The sequence below is a fragment of the Oncorhynchus gorbuscha genome, linkage group LG06 (genome assembly GCF_021184085.1).
Source record: "Oncorhynchus gorbuscha isolate QuinsamMale2020 ecotype Even-year linkage group LG06, OgorEven_v1.0, whole genome shotgun sequence".
Classification (NCBI taxonomy): Eukaryota; Metazoa; Chordata; class Actinopteri; order Salmoniformes; family Salmonidae; genus Oncorhynchus; species Oncorhynchus gorbuscha.
This window is the reverse complement of record NC_060178.1, coordinates 10,895,290-10,915,779: the sequence shown is the minus strand read 5'-3', so window position 1 is coordinate 10,915,779 and position 20,490 is coordinate 10,895,290. Positions and strand designations below refer to the sequence as shown.

Genomic DNA, 20,490 nt, shown 5'->3' with positions numbered 1-20,490 from the left:
AAAATCAACACTAGAAATGTAACTTTGAAAAATCAACACTAGAAATGTAACATTGAAAAATTAACACTAGAAATGTAACATTGAAAAATTAACACTAGAAATGTAACTTTGAAAAATCAACACTAGAAATGTAACTTTGAAAAATCAACACTAGTTAAACACTGGCCAATTTGCTGTGTGCTATGAAAGGGATACATTTCAATAACCTTTCAGAATTCTAAAGAACCCTAGATGCCATGTGAAGAACCCCCCCCCACTTAACTCAACGTTTTTTTAAAAATCTGGCAACAGTTCTCCAAAGAACCTTAAAATCTGAGGAAGAACCATTTAATACAGTTCATTTTTCCCCCTCGTGTAGGTAGAATGTTTATTTGTCAGGTTGACGCAACAATACTGTTTCTCAGTGAAGTCTTTTTTGAGTGTCATTTTATGTTGAGACATTTGATTTAGCTTCTTTTTTATTTTTTAAACCAATGAGAGAACATTATGGCTTTTCAATCAATTGAGTCCTACCTAACCTGTGCTCTGTACCAATCCTTCAGCCTAAGATGTTTTTCTTGACATTGAATTGTATTTTAATTTTAAAAAGGCAACATTGTAAATCAAATGGTGGACAAAGACACCCTCCCCAGGATTTCATATCCCTAGCCTGTCAGATGTGTAACAGGTAGCAGGATTCTCCTTCTAAATAAAATAACCTTACCAAGAATGTAATCATTTAAAACATTGTAAATCATTTGTTTCTATGTACTTATGATAGCACTGTGAGCTCATTATCAGAAACACAAAATTGATTTCCAGTCAAGGTCATGTTCCGGCACACTCCAGACGGTAGATGGCAGTGACAAAGGCCTTTGTTTTAAAGAACCAAATCCTACTTCAAAGGAAAGGCGAAACCCGCGTGCACGACACAACAACTACCGAGGGGGAAGGAAGTTGACAGCTGGTTAATATTTAGTGGTAAGTAACTTTAATTGAGCACCGCAACACTCATTTACCAATATTTATCGTCACTGCAGTGTGTTGGCTGTAATGTAAAGTTGACTAGCGAAGTGGGCTACGTTGTAACTATTTATTTGCAAGCAAAAACATTTGGCATGGAGGCAAGGTTGTTACAGTTACTTTCTTGACAGGAATACACATGAACCATTCGTGACAGACCGGTTCCAAAGCTTGTTCCCAAAAGAAAAATATAGCTGACTAAACTCTGATGAACTCCAACGGGAATGGAGCAGAGACCTGGGCCGGGAATGGAGCAGAGACCTGGGCCGTATTCCCATTACGTAAACCGTTTATGAACCAAACGGGAAAAAAAGTATATATTGGACAAATTATGTTAGGTCCCTCCCCGTTGCGTTCCGTTTGTTTCTGTTTAATAAACGTTTTTGCAACAATTGCCTCAGGGATGTATTCATTGCGGAAAACGTTTACCGTTTAAGAACCAAACAGAAGTAAACGGGGAAGGGAACTCCCTGAATTTGTCCAATATAAACTATTGTTTGGAGTAAACTGTTTGCAACATAATTTCATAATGATTACACCCCAGGTTTGTTGGAATTAATCATTTACATTTTTTTGAAGTATTGACCTTGGGTGAATCGATGTAGTTGGAGTTGAATTCCACAAAGCATGGTCTTTGCTCCATTCCATTGGTGAAGTGGAGCTGGAACTGAGCATGGCCAATTTTGACTGGAGGTCGGACAGAAATTCTCAAAGGCTGAAGTATTGGTCTTCTTGCCTGCTCCAGTAGCGCTCACGCATGGCCGCCCATCATTTATTTAAACAGGAAGTCCCATTGAGATTAAAACCCCTTTTACAAGAGAGCCCTGTACACATAACAATAAAAACAGAATATTAAAACAACATACACATGTGTATAAAACAATACAATTCAGCACAATAAGAAAATATTTAATTAAAGCAATCACATTCAGCTACAAATAAGTCCTCAATCAATAATTTAAACTGCCTGAGTGACACCACCAAATATAACTGCAGTGAACTCTGCAGATTGTTACACAAATCTGGGGCATAAAAACAAAATGCAGATTTTCCCAAATCTGTGGCGACTGAAGGGATCTCTCGTGTTATCCATTCCCAAATCTGTGGCGACTGAAGGGATCTCTCGTGTTATCCATTCCTGTGGAACAGGTTTGGTAACTTGTGATCTTAATTAATGATGCTCCATATGGAGGGAGTTTCTGTCAGATTGTGTTTGTATATAACTAAAAGAGAATGCAGCTCTCTTCTTACAGACAGAGGTCCATCCCATGCATTTGTGTGCTGCTATTGCTTTAGCTACTGGCATGGAATATTTTAATACAGAAACTGATATAACACACAGGTGCTAAATCACTACGTGCACATGGTAAATTGCACATGGTAAATTGCACATGGTAAATTGCACATGGTAAATTGCACACGGTAAATTGCACACGGTAAAGTTCACACGATAAAGTTCACACGATAAAGTTCACACGATAAAGTGCCCATGATAAAGTGCCCACGATAAAGTGCCCACGATAAAGTGCCCACGATAAAGTGCCCACGATAAAGTGCCCACGATAAAGAAAGGAATGAGGTGGGTAGCTAATACTTTTGTAGTAAAGTATTTATTTAAAAAAGTTTAGTTAAACTTAAGTTTAGCTCGTTTTTGTTAGTGTACATACAACTAAATACTGTTTAAATACTCAGAGCTTTATGTCCATACATATTTTGTGTGTTTTTCTTTGCCTTTACCTCCCTTATCTCACCCCATTTGCTCACATCATATATAGACTTATTTTTCTACTCTATTATTGACTGTATGTTTGTTTTACTCCATGTGTAACTGTATTGTTGTATGTGTCGAACTGCTTTGCTTTATCTTGGCCAGGTCGCAATTGTAAATGAGAACTTGTTCTCAACTGGCCTACCTGGTTAAATAAAGGTGAAATAAAATAAAAAAAATACAAGCCTATTGTGTCGCACTTGCAAATGCTTCAGTGTATTTCTTTGTTGGCTATAGCCTTGAAATAATGGAAGTAATATAGCCTAAATAATAGATTTAGTTCCTTCTTACGTTTCCTGTCCTATTTAGTGTTTATATGCTGTTTAATATGAGCCTATTTGAAATGATGAGCGCTTCTTAGTCACCTGTTCATGTTTTATTCAAATACTTTTTAAATTCAAATCCATTTTGGTTTCAATACTTTAACCAAATGGTAGTTCCAGGCAATCAGAAAAGTAGATGGTTATTGGTTAAATTGATAAAATAAAATAAAAATAAAAATGAAAGAAGTGAATTTGGAGCGGCAGTTTCTTGTTGTTGAGATTTTTAGCAGAGCAGGTGGATGTGGAGCACAGAAGCAGTGGGAAGGCACACCTCCATGAGCTATGAGGGGATTGGAGTGTATGAGGGGGTGGAGTGTATGAGGGGGTGGAGCTTATGAGGGGGTGGAGCTTCCTTCACAGTGGAGTTTAGTCAGCTACCGCTTAAGCTAAAGTGATGTTTGCTAATGTCAGCAATCAGTCAGTGGTGACTTTTTTATTTTTTTTAACTTCTGTTTCATTGTTTGAAAATTTGCCTTGTTTTCCCCCTTGTGTAAAGGTCACCCACTCTCAGGTTGGTTGTAAATACAGTAAGCGCGTGCCTCGCTGTACAGTAAGAATATTGTCGCGCGCGCCTCGCTGTACAGTAAGAATTTTGTCGCGCGCGCCTCGCTGTACAGTAAGCATTTTGTCGCGCGCGCCTCGCTGTACAGTAAGAATATTGTCGCGCGCGCCTCGCTGTACAGTAAGCATTTTGTCGCGTGCACCTCGCTGTACAGTGAGCATTTTGTTGCGCGCGCCTCAACTGTGACTTTTGTCTGTGCTGTAGATGTCATCTGGGTCAAGGAGTGCTGGGGTATGGAGACTAGAGGGCTTAAGCTATTTCTGTGATGTGTGGCCGGCGGTGGGGAATGAGGTATTGTCATTCCTCGTCTGTACGTTCAGCCCACTCCAGACTATTGAACATAATGATGAACAGATTTGTTAAAGACTTAAGCATTGGAGGCTACTCCGATTTTTAAAAATAAATAATAATAATCACCTGTGCACAGTCTCTGTTCTGATTAATACCTGTTAGGCTGTAGGAAGTCTCTGTTCTGATTAATACCTGTTAGGCTGTAGGAAGTCTCTGTTCTGATTAATACCTGTTAGGCTGTAGGAAGTCTCTGTTCTGATTAATACCTGTTAGGCTGTATGAAGTCTCTGTTCTGATTAATACCTGTTAGGCTGTATGAAGTCTCTGTTCTGATTAATACCTGTTAGGCTGTATGAAGTCTCTGTTCTGATTAATACCTGTTAGGCTGTAGGAAGTCTCTGTTCTGATTAATACCTGTTAGGCTGTAGGAAGTCTCTGTTCTGATTAATACCTGTTAGGCTGTAGGAAGTCTCTGTTCTGATTAATACCTGTTAGGCTGTATGAAGTCTCTGTTCTGATTAATACCTGTTAGGCTGTATGAAGTCTCTGTTCTGATTAATACCTGTTAGGCTGTATGAAGTCTCTGTTCTGATTAATACCTGTTAGGCTGTAGGAAGTCTCTGTTCTGATTAATACCTGTTAGGCTGTAGGAAGTCTCTGTTCTGATTAATACCTGTTAGGCTGTAGGAAGTCTCTGTTCTGATTAATACCTGTTAGGCTGTAGGAAGTCTCTGTTCTGATTAATACCCGTTAGGCTGTAGGAAGTCTCTGTTCTGATTAATACCTGTTAGGCTGTAGGAAGTCTCTGTTCTGATTAATACCTGTTAGGCTGTATGAAGTCTCTGTTCTGTCTCAGTGTTCTGATTAATACCTGTTAGGCTGTATGAAGTCTCTGTTCTGATAATAAATGTTAGGCTGTATGAAGTCTGTGTTCTGATAATACCTGTTAGGCTGTATGAAGTCTCTGTTCTGATAATAAATGTTAGGCTGTGTGAAGTCTGTGTTCTGATAATACCTGTTAGGCTGTATGAAGTCTCTGTTCTGATAATAAATGTTAGGCTGTGTGAAGTCTGTGTTCTGATAATACCTGTTAGGCTGTATGAAGTCTCTGTTCTGATAATAAATGTTAGGCTGTATGAAGTCTGTGTTCTGATAATACCTGTTAGGCTGTGTGAAGTCTGTGTTCTGGTAATACCTGTTAGGCTGTGTGAAGCCTGTGTTCTGATAATACCTGTTAGGCTGTGTGAAGCCTGTGTTCTGGTAATACCTGTTAGGCTGTGTGAAGTCTGTGTTCTGATAATACCTGTTAGGCTGTGTGAAGTCTGTGTTCTGGTAATACCTGTTAGGCTGTGTGAAGCCTGTGTTCTGATAATACCTGTTAGGCTGTGTGAAGTCTCAGTGTTCTCATACCTGTTAGTCTAGATGACTAACTAGTCATGATGGCCTACTTTGTTTTCATAGTGAACGCTTGTATGCTGCTGTCAATCAGCACAAGTAAATGGCTAGTGGAAGACAACAATACTCTGACTGTGCCGGTCCTTCAATCCCTTTGAAATGAAACTCCCTTTAATGGACAGCATATGGCTCCTGTATTTGCACAGACAGTTGTCTGTGTCATTGGCAGTGGCAACCCGCCCCTAAAAAATGGTTGGATTATGGATTGTTTTAAATGCTCATAAAAGTGAGGTAAATGTGTACATATGGTGGTGAAAAAAATGTACGTGAACCCTTTGGAAATACCTGGATTTCTGCATGGTGGTTAGAGTGTTGGACTAGTAACCGGAAGGTTGCGAGTTCAAACCCCTGAGCTGACAAGGTACAAATCTGTCGTTCTGCCCCTGAACAGGCAGTTAACCCACTGTTCCCAGGCCGTCATTGAAAATAAGAATGTGTTCTTAACTGACTTGCCCGGTTAAATAAAGGTTAAAAAAATATTTAAATAAATAAATAAAATAAATTGGTCCTAAAATTTGATCTGATCTTCATCTAGGTCACAATAATAGACAACCAGTCTGCTTAAATTAATATCACACAAACAATTATATGCCTTTTTTTCTCCGCACATATAGTGTTGTGTGTTCCTTCCTTCCAAACAACTCAACTTTAGTTTCATTTGTTCACAGAATATGTTGCCAGTAGTGCTGTTGAACATCCAGGTGCACTTTTACAAACAGTCGTGAAGCAATGTTTTTTTGGGGGGCAGCAGTGGCTTCTTCCGTGGTTTCCTCCAATGAATACCATTCTTGTTTAGTGTTTTACGTATCGTAGACTCAACAGATGTTAGCATTAGAGGTCGACCGTTTAATCGGAATGGCCAATTTAATTAGGGCAGATTTTCAAGTTTTCATAACAATCTGAAATCGGTATTTGCTGATTAAAAAAAAAGAAAAAAAAAAAGGAATTATGATTTTTGTTTGTTTTTTAACCTTAATTTAACCAGGCAAGTCAGTTAAGAACAAATTCTTATTTTCAATGACGGCCAAGGAACAGTGGGTTAACTGCCTTGTTCAGGGGCAGAACGACAGATTTTTACCTTGTCAGCTCAGGGATTCAATCTTGCAACCTTACGGTTAACTAGTCCAACGCTCTAACCTTCTGCCTCACGAGGAGCCTGCCTGTTACGCGAATGCAGTAAGAAGCCAAGGTAAGTTGCTAGCTAGCATTAAACTGTTCTTATAAAATACAATCAATCAATCATAATCACTAGTTATAACTACATATGGTTGATGATATTACTAGTTTATCTAGCGTGTCTTGCGTTGCATATAATCGATGCGGTGTGCATTCGCGAAAAAGGACTGTCGTTGCTCCAAAGTGCACCTAACCATAAACATCAATGCCTTTCTTAAAATCAATACACAGAAGTATATATTATTAAAACTGCATATTTAGCTAAAAGAAATCCAGGTTAGCAGGCAATATTAACCAGGTGAAATCGTGTCACTCCTCTGGCGTTCATTGCACGCAAAGTCAGGGTATATGCAACAGTTTGGGCTGCCTGACTCATTTCGAACTAATTTGACAGAATTTTACATAATTATGACATAGATTGCACAACCTTCAATGTTAACATCAATATTTAGACTCATGGATGCCACCCGTTAGATAAAATACAGAACGGTTCCGTATTTCACTGAAAGAATAAATGTTTTGTCTTTGAGATGATAGTTTCCAAATTCGACCATATTAATGACCTAAGGCTCATATTTCTGTGTGTTATTATGTTATAATTAAGTCTATGATTTGATAGAGCAGTCTGACTGAGCGATGGTAGACAGCAGCAGGCTCGTAAGCATTCATTCAAACAGCACTTTTGTGCATTTTGCCAGCAGCTCTTCGCAATGCTTCAAGCATTGCGCTGTTTATGACTTCAAGACTATCAACTCCCGAGATGAGGCTTGTGTAACTGATGTGAAATGGCTAGCTAGTTAGCGGGGTGCGCACTAATAGAGTTTCAAACGTCACTCGCTCTGAGACTTGGAGTAGTTATTCCCCTTGCTCTGCATGGGTAACGCTGCTTCGAGGGTGGCTGTTGTCGTTGTGTTCCTGGTTCGAGCCCAGGTAGCGGCGAGGAGAGGGACGGAGGCTATACTGTTACACTGGCAATACACTGGCAATACTATAAGAACATCTAATAGTCAAAGCTTAATGAAATACAAATCGTATAGAGAGAAATAGTCCTATAATGCCTATAATAACTACAACCTAAAACTTCTTACCTGGGAATATTGAAGACTCATGTATATTTATTTATTTATTTCACCTTTATTTAACCAGGTAGGCAAGTTGAGAACAAGTTCTCATTTACAATTGCGACCTGGCCAAGATAAAGCAAAGCAGTTTGACACATACAACGACACAGAGTTACACATGGAGTAAAACAAACATACAGTCAATAATACAGTATAAACAAGTCTATATACGATGTGAGCAAATGAGGTGAGAAGGGAGGAAAAGGCAAAAAAAAGGCCATGGTAGCAAAGTAAATACAATATAGCAAGTTAAACCCTGGAATGGTAGATTTGCAGTGGAAGAATGTGCAAAGTAGAAATAAAAATAATGGGGTGCAAAGGAGCAAAATAAATAAATTAAATACAGTAGGGAAAGAGGTAGTTGTTTGGGCTAAATTATAGGTGGGCTATGTACAGGTGCAGTAATCTGTAAGATGCTCTGACAATTGGTGTTTAAAGCTAGTGAGGGAGATAAGTGTTTCCAGTTTCAGAGATTTTTGAAGTTCATTCCAGTCATTGGCAGCAGAGAACTGGAAGGAGAGGCGGCCAAAGAAAGAATTGGTTTTGGGGGTGACTAGAGAGATATACCTGCTGGAGCGTGTGCTACAGGTGGGAGATGCTATGGTGACCAGCGAGCTGAGATAAGGGGGGACTTTACTTAGCAGGGTCTTGTAGATGACATGGAGCCAGTGGGTTTGGCGACGAGTATGAAGCGAGGGCCAGCCAACGAGAGCGTACAGGTCGCAATGGTGGGTAGTATATGGGGCTTTGGTGACAAAACAAATGTTAAAAGGAACCACCAGCTTTCATATGTTCAAGCAAGGAACATACATGGCACATATTGCACTTTTACTTTCTTCTCTAACACTTTGTTTTTGCATTATTTAAACCAAATTGAACATATTTCATTATTTATTTGAGGCTAAATTGATTTTATTGATGTATTACATTAAGTTAAAATAAATGTTTATTCAGTATTGTTGTAATTGTCATTATTACAAATAAAAAAATCATCCGATTTTAATCGGTATCAGCTTTTTTTGGTCCTCCAACAATCGTTATCGGTATCGGCGTTGAAAAATCATAATCGGTCGACCTCTACCATGTTCCAGAGATTTCAGTAAGTCTTTAGCTGACACTCCAGGATTCTTCTTAACCTCAATGAGCATTCTGCACTGTGCTCTTAGTCATCTTTGCAGGATGGCCACTCCTAGGGAGAGTAGCAACGGTGCTAAATTTTTTGTCAATTTGCTTTACTGTGGACTGAAGAACATCAAGGCTTTTAGAGATACTTTTGTAATCGTTTCCAGCTTTATGCAAGTCAACAATTCTTAATATTTAGGTCTTCTGAGATCTCTTTTGTTTGAGGCATGGCGCACATCAGGCAATGCTTCTTGTGAATAGCCAACTCACATTTTGTGAGTGTTTTTATAGGGCAGGGCAGCTCTAACCAACATCTCCAATCTCGTCTCATTGATTGGACACCAGGTTAGATGACTCCTGACTCCAATTAGTTTTTGGAGAAGTCATTAGCCTAGGGGTTCACATACCTTTCCCAACCTACACTGTGAATGTTTTAATGATATACTCAATATAGACAAGAAAAATACAATAATTTGTGTGTTATTAGTTTCAGCACACTGTCTATTGTTGTGACATAGATGAAGATCAGATCAAATTTATGCAGAAATCCAGGTAATTCCAAAGGGTTCACATACTTTTTCTTGCCTCTGTATGAAGTTATATCAGATTGCAAGTTAACTGGCTAGTTGTGGCATGCAAGCTAGCTATCCCCAGTCAGATTGCAAGTTAACTGGCTAGTTGTGACATGTTAGCTAGCTATCTCCAGTCAGATTGCATCTGCATGCTTGTTGCGTTCTCCCTGGTGCGTGCGTTCGTTCGTGAGCTGACTGCTCATTCTAAATAGTATAATCTAATCCGTGTCAGCGTGAAGCTGCGTTCATTCGGTTTTTGACATGCAGAAGTAAAAATGGGTGTCTTTATGCTGCTGTTCAAATGCACAGATCACTTTATATGTCTTCACAAAAACAACTCCCGGTAGTTTGAAAGCTTGGCATCATATTTGATTCATGCAGCTTTGTTGATGACTCCAACCACCTCACTCCCCTAGTATTCAACCAATCAGTGGCTCTCATTGGGCCTGTTATCAGTGAGTCGGATAGTGCGTGCCTTTTCTGAGAGCTCTGTTGATGATCCCACCCTAATCATAAACATTGGTGAAAGCAAGGCCTTTCTACAGGGACACTGTCACAAAGGTTACTGTCTCAAAGGTTAAAAGCCTTTATTGGGTTCGTCACACTTTGGGTGGTGGAGGTGACCCACTGCCAGACAGACAGTGGGTCGGTCGATGCCAGAGGGAGATGGGGACGTGTTCGATCAACCATCTTGGATTGAGTTAATCATAGGCGTCGGAGGAGGACGTCGTAGGCATCGGCAGAAGTAGTGCCTTTTAATGAAGGGTGAATCTTAGAAAAATTGAGATGGTGAGGTAAAGGGATGAATGAAGCACAGCAAGGATTGGAAGATTGGAGACTAGAAACAAAGATGGAGCATTGTGCGCAGGCATTAGGACAGGAAGGCAAGCAAACACGCAGGCATTAGGACAGACAGGCACGCAGGCATTAGGACAGACAGGCACGCAGGCATTAGGACAGACAGGCACGCAGGCATTAGGACAGACAGGCACGCAGGCATTAGGACAGACAGGCAGGCACGCAGGCATTAGGACAGACAGGCAGGCATGCAGGCATTAGGACAGACGGGTACGCAGGCATTAGGACAGGCAGGCACACAGGCATTAGGACAGGCAGGCACACAGGCATTAGGACAGGCAGGCACACAGGCATTAGGACAGGCAGGCACACAGGCATTAGGACACGCACGCAGGCAGGTAAACGCACAGGCATTAGGACAGGCAGGCAGGTAGGTAAACACGCAGGCTTTAGGGCAGGCTGACACGCAGGCTGACACGCAGGCTTTAGGGCAGGCTGACACGCAGGCTATAGGGCAGGCTGACACGCAGGCTTTAGGACAGGCTGACACGCAGGCTTTAGGGCAGGCTGACACGCAGGCTTTAGGGCAGGCTGACACGCAGGCTTTAGGACAGGCTGACACGCAGGCTTTAGGACAGGCTGACACGCAGGCTTTAGGGCAGGCTGACACGCAGGCTTTAGGGCAGGCTGACACGCAGGCTTTAGGGCAGGCTGACACGCAGGCTTTAGGGCAGGCTGACACGCAGGCTTTAGGGCAGGCTGACACGCAGGCTATAGGGCAGGCTGACACGCAGGCTATAGGGCAGGCTGACACGCAGGCTTTAGGACAGGCTGTCACGCAGGCTTTAGGACAGGCTGTCACGCAGGCTTTAGGACAGGCTGTCACGCAGGCTTTAGGACAGGCTGTCACGCAGGCTTTAGGACAGGCTGACACGCAGGCTTTAGGACAGGCTGACACGCAGACTATAGGGCAGGCTATAGGACAGGCTGACACGCAGGCTGACGGGCAGGCTATAGGGCAGGCTGACGGGCTGACACGCAGGCTATAGGGCAGGCTATAGGACAGGTTGACACGCAGGCTTTAGGACAGGCTGACACGCAGGCTTTAGGGCAGGCTATAGGGCAGGCTGACACGCAGGCTATAGGACAGGCTGACACGCAGGCTTTAGGGCAGGCTATAGGGCAGGCTGACACGCAGGCTATAGGGCAGGCTGACGGGCAGGGTGACACGCAGGCTTCAGGACAGGCTGACACGCAGGCTTCAGGACAGGCTGACACGTAGGCTATAGGGCAGGCTGACACGTAGGCTATAGGGCAGGCTGACACGTAGGCTATAGGGCAGGCTGACACGTAGGCTATAGGGCAGGCTGACACGTAGGCTATAGGGCAGGCTGACACGTAGGCTATAGGGCAGGCTGACACGTAGGCTATAGGGCAGGCTGACACGTAGGCTATAGGGCAGGCTGACACGTAGGCTATAGGGCAGGCTGACGGGCTGACACGTAGGCTATAGGGCAGGCTGACGGGCTGACACGCAGGCTATAGGGCAGGCTGACGGGCTGACACGCAGGCTATAGGGCAGGCTATAGGGCAGGCTGACACGCAGGCTGACAGGCAGGCTGACAGGCAGGCTATAGGGCAGGCTATAGGGCAGGCTATAGGGCAGGCTGACACGCAGGCTATAGGACAGGCTGACACACAGGCTATAGGACAGGCTGACGGGCAGACCTAATACTTTAAAGGGGCAATCTGCAGTTGCTACATCTTTAAAAAAAATATATATTTTTTAAATTAAATGAATGATTGAAGGGTATAGCGTCATAAGGCGGCAGGGTAGCCTAGTGGTTAGAGTGTTGTACTAGTGACCGGAAGGTTGCAAGTTCAAATCCCCGAGCTGACAAAGTACAAATCGGTCGTTCTGCCCCTGAACAGACAGTTAACCCACTGTTCCTAGGCCGTCATTGAAAATAAGAATTTGTTCTTAACTGACTTGCCCGGTTAAATAAAGGTAAAAAAATAAATAATAGAATATAACAGTAATATCTACCAGATTTGAAAGTCAACCATCATCCATCATCACTAGTTGTTCAACCATCATCACTAGTTGTTCAACCATCATCACTAGTTGTTCAACCATCAACACTAGTTGTTCAACCATCATACATTAGCCATCAATTAATGAAGGAAACTGAAGATGCCGGCCTTCCAGTACCATTATTCTCCTCAACCCACCCTCCTCAATCTCCCCCAGTGACTCAAGGCCTTATAGCCTTACTGCTGTGTTTCTTTGAGCGCAGGGTTGTTGAGTGTCTTCACACTGTAGCTGTATATTTATGAGTTTATCTCCCGTCCTCGGCTGTCCGAGATGGGCTTCCACTTGGTTTAGTGCGGCCTGTCCGTGTCAATGCCGTAGAGGAGAGTGATGAGTTATGTTTGGGTATCGGTACTAGTGTAGGCCTCTGCACCTGATACTTTTCTCTACCCTGTCCACCCCTGGCCCTCTTTCAACCCCCCTGAAAGGAGGGCAGGCTATTCTAGGGACCGGGGTTACCCACGGTCACATGTTATATGTGACAAAGTTTAGATATGTGTGGGCAGGATCTGTCTAAAAGTAGCATGTGGTTTTAGCTAGCGTGCTAGCATTCTATAGCATATCATGAAAGGAGTTGGTTTTGTTTCAAATCAGATCAAGTTTGAATTTGTCACATGCTTATTAACAAAAGGTGTAGACTAACAGAGAAATGCTTACTTACTGGGTCCTTCCCAACATTACAGAGGAAGAAAAACAAGAAAAGTGAAGTAATATAAAGTAACACAAGGAATAAATACACAAATGTTTTGTATACTGAGTGTATTTAGCAGACTTATGGCTTGGGGGTAGAAGCTGTTTAGGATCCTGTTGGTATCACTTATGAGACAGCCTAAATGAAGGAGGTCGGAGACCTGGCAGTGTTGTGCCAGGACAACAACCTCTCCCTCAACGTCAGCAACACAAAGGAGCTGATCGTGGAAACGAAGGGCCGAACACACCCTCATCCACATTAACAGAACAGTCTATGACTTTGGTGGCTGGAGTCTTTGACCGTTTTAGGGCCTTGGAGGTTGCGAGATAAATATGCCAATGAGCAGAAACGAAAATAAACTCATTGTAAAAAAAACAAGCAATCCAGCGCATAAATTGATGCATGTTTAAGTAGAAGCTACTGAATGTCATTTTTGGTAAGTTTGGATATTTTACAAGCGAATGAACAAAAAGTTTTGACGCATGCTTGTCTGCTCTGAAGCAGCATGTGTACACTACGTCTGTCTGGAGGGAGAAGGGGCGTGAGGAGATGACTGGGAAGAGCAGACTGGCCGAGAATGGAGAGCCAAAAAAGGCATGAAAATCAAATCATGATGGTGGCAGCTGTACATGACTCCTCCAAAGGGCTTTGACTTCTTAAACATGGCAGAAAGCTCGCACAATATGTGACTCGTTTCATGAAACTATGTGTATGTCGCATGGCACTGCTTCACAGGAGCGCCATTTGAATTTTTTTTAAATATATATTTTTGGCAGAAATGTGTTCTGCAACATGTGAACTTTCATGTGCCTTGATAACAAATGTGTATACCATCTAAATACATTATACAATTGTTAAATTAGGAGCCTAATTGGTTTAGCCACAAAAGACAGGAACCTTCCCACTAGTCATGATTGGCTGAGATAATGAGTGGGCTGGACATGCCGAGAGATGAGTTCGGATTGGTCTGCCATGTAGCACACTTCTGTCTATGTCATGAGCTGGTCAGTATGTGTAGATAATCCTTTCTAACAGGGCTATTTTGTCAGATACCGCGTTGTAGAACCGCATAAGTGTTGCTCTCCACTTTCTGGAGGACCGAGTTTTGAAATCAGTGGAATTAGAATATGATAGCTAAGGAGATGGAGAACATTCTGGTGTTTTATTGCAAATATGCAGACTGAGTCGAAAAGAGAACACACAGAAGGCTGTTGTATAACCTGTCTCTGAGAGAAACACTCTGAATTTATGAACAGACAATCTGACAACGCTCTGAGTTTACAAATGCCCTGAGCACACTGGCACTCCAGATGAAATTTACCAACACACCCGTAGTATATAACAGCCTTTAGTCTTGAATTCTTTGGTTGTTTAGTACATGGCCTCGTGTGAATCCTTAAATGGGTGGGTGTGGCTTAGCTTAAGAGGTTGTGAACAATGCTGAATGGGTGTAGACAATGAGCTCTCCAGTAGGTACCAAAACATTCCAGGGCCATTTTCTCAAAAGTGAGATTACAAGTTTATCAACATTCAAAGTAGAATTACTTTCCTATTGTTCCTCAACTCTAGTGTATGATATACCATTTTCTAGCTCTGAGTCTCTACTTTTATCCAATGTAAAAAATAAAAATAAAAAAAACTTTAAAAAACACTATTTCAAATTTTGCTACATAAGACCGACTCGTGCCTGTCGGTCCCATATGATGGCTCGTCAATTTATTAATTCAGTAAATTACTTCGATAACCAGCAAGTTAAATTTAGGGGTCGCTTTAACAGCGATTTCTTTATTTTTCACGCAGGAAAAAAAACAAAGTGCTTAAGAAATCTCTTGCTGTGTTTTGTAAGCGGAAATCTACAATGCTTATTGTGATTTCTGTTCACCATCAGCGATTCTGATAATGACTGTAACTCCTTATTTAGAATTTCGGTGATCTCACTGGCTTTGGGTGCTGACATGTAGAGTGTACATAATAAACTAATCATTCTAGCTTTGTGTAAGACCAGTGGCAAATCCTATGTAAAATAGAGAAAAGTAATGGCCCAAGGAACTGCCCTGAGGGACACCGCACTGTGCATATGTGACATGCTCAATCATAATCCGTCGGAGGTTGCGATGGCTAATTTGCATATCAATTATGTGTTTGTCCATTTAGATACTATGTGATTTCGGCTAGAAAATAAAGATGGACTAACTTTAACAAACGACTGTATATCACAGGACAAAAAAGAAGGACCGTTTTAGTTATGCTCTTCACGGCATGTGGCCATAGCAACTCCAAACAGTGGTACGACACCCAGTAGATGAGTAGATCTGAGTTAGAGAGATGAGGCAGCATTATTAGACAGCATGCGGACTTCTTCACAGGCGCTGAACTCGGTCTCTCAGGGTTGGTCTGTTTCTCAGTTTTTCTTTCTGTGTTGTCCTCTGTAGGTGTTGCCTGGTGGTGAGACTGGAGGGACCTTTGTGAACCAGTCATCTCATTGTCCTCAGCTTAGAGCGATGCCACTTTGCAGAATGAGACCCTTCTCCTGACACAGGGAGGGTACTCCTCCCCCCAACCTTAGCAACCCGGACTCTCTACCTACCTACCTCACCCCTGACCCCCATTACCTCACCACTGACTAACCCATAAACCCTCCCCTCTAATTAGTACCTCAACACTCTCCTCTATGTAAACCTGCTGCTCTTAAACTGCTCTGTCCCCACCCTCCGGAGTATTACATTACATTCAATACATCAACAGGGGTAATTTAAAAAAAGCATTGTCAGTGCCTACTCCCTGGTGTTCATTTTGTGCCCAGAGTGTATCCTCAGTAAGGTGCTCTAAGCCTGTGTACTGGCATGTGACGATGCTGCTGAACTTCGAGTGACGTCCCCACTCTGTGATGTCAGAGGCCAGAGGAGAGGGGCGGGACCAGAGTGGAAATCTCTCGTTTGTGGTTGGCTGTGTCGATGAAGACCACCGAGGCTCAGAAGAAGGAGGAAGAATAAAGAACGAGGGAGAGATGCGAAAAGGAGAGGAGGAGGACGATGACAAGGATGATGACTCGGTGTGTACGTGGAAGCAGGAAAAAAGAGACTAGTCTACTTGCTTCCTTGCTTCCTCACCTCCTTCTCGAACCGCATTTGAGGGGAAGAATCCAAGATCCCGCTCCTCCAAATGCATTTTGAAAAAGAGGAGAGATTACAGAACAGGAAAAACAAATTGCCTTAGCAAGTAACCTTATAACACATCATGTACATTAAATGACAAACAGTGATCTTTACACCCCCCCCTCCCCTTCTCTCTGGTTCCCCCAGCCTCCAGAGAGGCAGATCGTGGTGGGCATCTGCTCCATGATGAAGAAGTCCAAGTCAAAGCCCATGACCCAGATCATGGAAAGGCTGTGTAAGTTTGAGTACATCACGGTGGTCATCTTCCCCGAGGAGGTCATCCTCAGCCAGCCCGTGGACAAATGGCCCCTGTGTGACTGCCTCGTCTCCTTCCACTCCAAAGGTACAAACCAGCGTGCGTACGTGCACCCACCGTACACTATTGAGTGCATCAGGTACTGGTTTTCTCACATGCACATTGCACAGCTACAGATAAATACTGTATATGCATGCCTGTGGTATACATGCGTACGCAATCTCTACATTAAGCATGCACAAAGGAAGGAAATACCGAATGTGCGCGCACACACACACACACACATTCCCGTCTTGCCAGTGTGTAGCTGTAGTATATGTCTAGCATGGTCTTAGAACAGAGTTCAGAAAAATTAAATCTACATGGAAATGTATTTAGCCTGTATACAGACCCATGGAACAATAATGTCATGTATTTAGCCTGTATACAGACCCATGGAACAATAATGTCATGTATTTAGCCTGTATACAGACCCATGGAACAATAATGTCATGTATTTAGCCTGTATACAGACCCATGGAACAATAATGTCATGGTTAAGACATGTGTTTCCTGTATTTATTTACATGGTTGTGTTTATGTATGTGTTGGGGTGGGTGTGTAGGTTTCCCATTGGACAAAGCGGTAGAGTACGCCAAACTCAGAAACCCGCTTCTCATCAATGACCTGAACATGCAGTACTACATACAAGACAGGTATGATGGGAAACACTCAGTCATTCCTAGCCTGTTCATACTTTTTGTAAAAGTCTACTGACTCGTTCCATTATATAATCGTTGTCTTCTGTCCCCTCAGGAGGGAGGTGTATCGTATCTTGCAGGAGGAGGGCATTGATCTTCCTCGTTACGCTGTGTTAACCCGAGACCCAGACAGACCTGAAGGTAAGTGTTACAACGCATCTTGTCTCTTGTGCCAGACTGGTACTATTAAATCAATTAGCTAGCATGCACCCAAGATTTGGTTCTGGGTGCCAAGATTACAAGTGTAGCCACTTGCACTGCTGATTGTGGCCTTTTTCCATAGCGCGATTGGTTAGAATGCTTCAGGAGGGTGGTTCAATGTGCTCGAGTCTCTGGTACGAGCTAGATCAGGAGGAAGTGCTGCAGCTAAGGAAGCACAGCCACTTCCTTTTACATATGCATTTTCTGTAGACCTCAAGTTCCGCCTAGCCTAATGAAGATGAAGGCTGTTACTGTATCGCCAACCCCTACCCAGTCGGGCATAATTCAAGTGTGTTTCTAGGCCCTGTCTCTGATTGGCTGGGTGGCTTTTCATTCTAGAGTGTAACCTGGTGGAGGGGGAGGATCATGTGGAGGTGAACGGGGAGGTGTTCCCCAAGCCCTTTGTGGAGAAGCCTGTGAGTGCTGAGGACCATAATGTTTACGTCTACTACCCCACCTCAGCTGGAGGAGGCAGCCAGAGACTCTTCCGCAAGGTACTGAGGGACAGTCGGACACTGTATTGTATAGGAACTGCTGTTGGAATTCTAGTGGATGGGTGGAGTTTTTTGGAGCCATGCTGTACAGAATGGGTTGAAACTCAACTGTACACACTTAGTACTCAAACCAAACTTTCAACCCCTTATTTAGATATTGTAGTTGCACTTTATTAGATTTTTTTTCTTCTTGAAAGAATCAAACAAATGGAATAATCCCAAAAGTGCAACCCCCCGTCCCGTCCCGTCCCATCTTGCTGGCTCAACCAAGCGCTCTGTCGATACTATTTGAACCCAGGTCTGATTGTCTCCTGTCTCCTGTAGATAGGGAGCCGCAGCAGTGTGTACTCCCCAGAGAGCTGTGTGAGGAAGACTGGCTCCTACATATACGAGGAGTTCATGCCAACGGACGGCACTGATGTCAAGGTAAGTGTGTGTTGTTGTGTGAGCCTGGTTGCAGTCAGTCATTTTTTTTGATCGGCTGTATGGGGTGTTTGTCTTGTTGATGTTTAGGTTAATCGATTGGTGGACTGTATACAGTGCCCTTTTCCCACATTTTGTTGCATTACGTCCTTTTTTTCTCATCAATCTACTCACAATACCCCATAATGACAAAGCGAAAATGTGTTTTTAGTTTTTTTTTGTGCTAATTTATACAAAAATAAAAGAGGATATATTTGCACAAGTATTCAGACCCTTTAATCAGTACTTTGTTGAAGTATCTTTGGCAGTGATTACAGCCTCAAGTCTTGGGTATGATGCTATAAGCTTGGCACACATGTATTTGGGGAGTTTCTCCGTACATTTTTTTAATACTGCATCAGGTGTACACTGAGGACTAGAGCTGTGAATTTTCAGCGACCTTACGATATGATATTATCACCATACCAAGGTGCTGATACGATATGTATTGTGATTTAGAAATGGTGATTTAATAAAAACAACTAAACATATTGCTCAGCTTATGTCTGCTGCAGAGGGACACGATAGATGCCACGGGGAAACAACAAGTATTGATCAGTCATGGAAATTAAACATGCAAGTAAACAACAAGTATTGATCAGTCATAGAAACTAACATGCAAGTAAACAACAAGTATTGATCAGTCATAGAAATTAACATGCAAGTAAACAACAAGTATTGATCAGTCATAGAAATTAACATGCAAGTAAACAACAAGTATTGATCAGTCATAGAAATTAACATGCAAGTAAACAACAAGTATTGATCAGTCATAGAAATTAACATGCAGGAAAACAACAAGTATTGATCAGTCATAGAAATTAACATGCAGGAAAACAACAAGTATTGATCAGTCATGGAAAGTAACATGCAGGTACACCCAACTAGTGCAAAAATAATATTGTCAAAACGATACGATATATCATCCAAAATAATATCCCCATATGTCACTGTATTGTGATATGATGTCAGGTGAACACAGTGGGCCCTGACTATGATATGATGTCAGGTGAACACAGTGGGCCCTGACTATGATATGATGTCAGGTGAACACAGTGGGCCCTGACTATGATATGATGTCAGGTGAACACAGTGGGCCCTGACTATGATATGATGTCAGGTGAACACAGTGGGCCCTGACTATGTGTCTATGATATGATGTCAGGTGAACACAGTGGGCCCTGACTATGTGTCTATGATATGATGTCAGGTGAACACAGTGGGCCCTGACTATGATATGATGTCAGGTGTACACAGTGGGCCCTGACTATGATATGATGTCAGGTGAACACAGTGGGCCCTGACTATGATATGATGTCAGGTGAACACAGTGGGCCCAGACTATGATATGATGTCAGGTGAACACAGTGGGCCCAGACTATGATATGATGTCAGGTGAACACAGTGGGCCCTGACTATGATATGATGTCAGGTGAACACAGTGGGCCCAGACTATGTGTCTATGATATGATGTCAGGTGAACACAGTGGGCCCTGACTATGATATGATGTCAGGTGAACACAGTGGGCCCAGACTATGTGTCTATGATATGATGTCAGGTGAACACAGTGGGCCCAGACTATGTGTCTATGATATCATGTCAGGTGAACACAGTGGGCCCTGACTATGATATGATGTCAGGTGAACACAGTGGGCCCTGACTATGATATGATGTCAGGTGAACACAGTGGGCCCAGACTATGTGTCTATGATATGATGTCAGGTGAACACAGTGGGCCCTGACTATGATATGATGTCAGGTGAACACAGTGGGCCCAGACTATGTGTCTATGATATGATGTCAGGTGAACACAGTGGGCCCTGACTATGATATGATGTCAGGTGAACACAGTGGGCCCAGACTATGTGTCTATGATATGATGTCAGGTGAACACAGTGGGCCCAGACTATGTGTCTATGATATGATGTCAGGTGAACACAGTGGGCCCTGACTATGTGTCTATGATATGATGTCAGGTGAACACAGTGGGCCCAGACTATGTGTCTATGATATGATGTCAGGTGAACACAGTGGGCCCTGACGATGTGTCTATGATATGATGTCAGGTGAACACAGTGGGCCCTGACTATGATATGATGTCAGGTGAACACAGTGGGCCCTGACGATGTGTCTATGATATGATGTCAGGTGAACACAGTGGGCCCTGACTATGATATGATGTCAGGTGAACACAGTGGGCCCTGACTA

General features: G+C 42.8%; 1 protein-coding gene across 6 annotated transcripts in view; it reads left to right on the top strand.

The window, feature by feature from the left end:
- The first annotated feature begins 867 nt into the window (after positions 1-867).
- Positions 868-20,490, top strand: part of LOC124037518 (inositol hexakisphosphate and diphosphoinositol-pentakisphosphate kinase 1-like) — a 100,233-nt gene continuing 80,610 nt past the window's right edge. For all 6 annotated transcript variants that reach the window (XM_046352304.1, XM_046352305.1, XM_046352301.1 and 3 more), the window contains exons 1-7: positions 868-960; positions 15,406-16,025; positions 16,276-16,471; positions 16,989-17,079; positions 17,180-17,265; positions 17,665-17,819; positions 18,144-18,245. In XM_046352304.1, the coding sequence (XP_046208260.1) occupies positions 15,861-16,025; positions 16,276-16,471; positions 16,989-17,079; positions 17,180-17,265; positions 17,665-17,819; positions 18,144-18,245 (795 nt within the window). In that variant the 5' untranslated portion in view covers positions 868-960; positions 15,406-15,860. The remainder of the gene's footprint in view (positions 961-15,405; positions 16,026-16,275; positions 16,472-16,988; positions 17,080-17,179; positions 17,266-17,664; positions 17,820-18,143; positions 18,246-20,490) is intronic.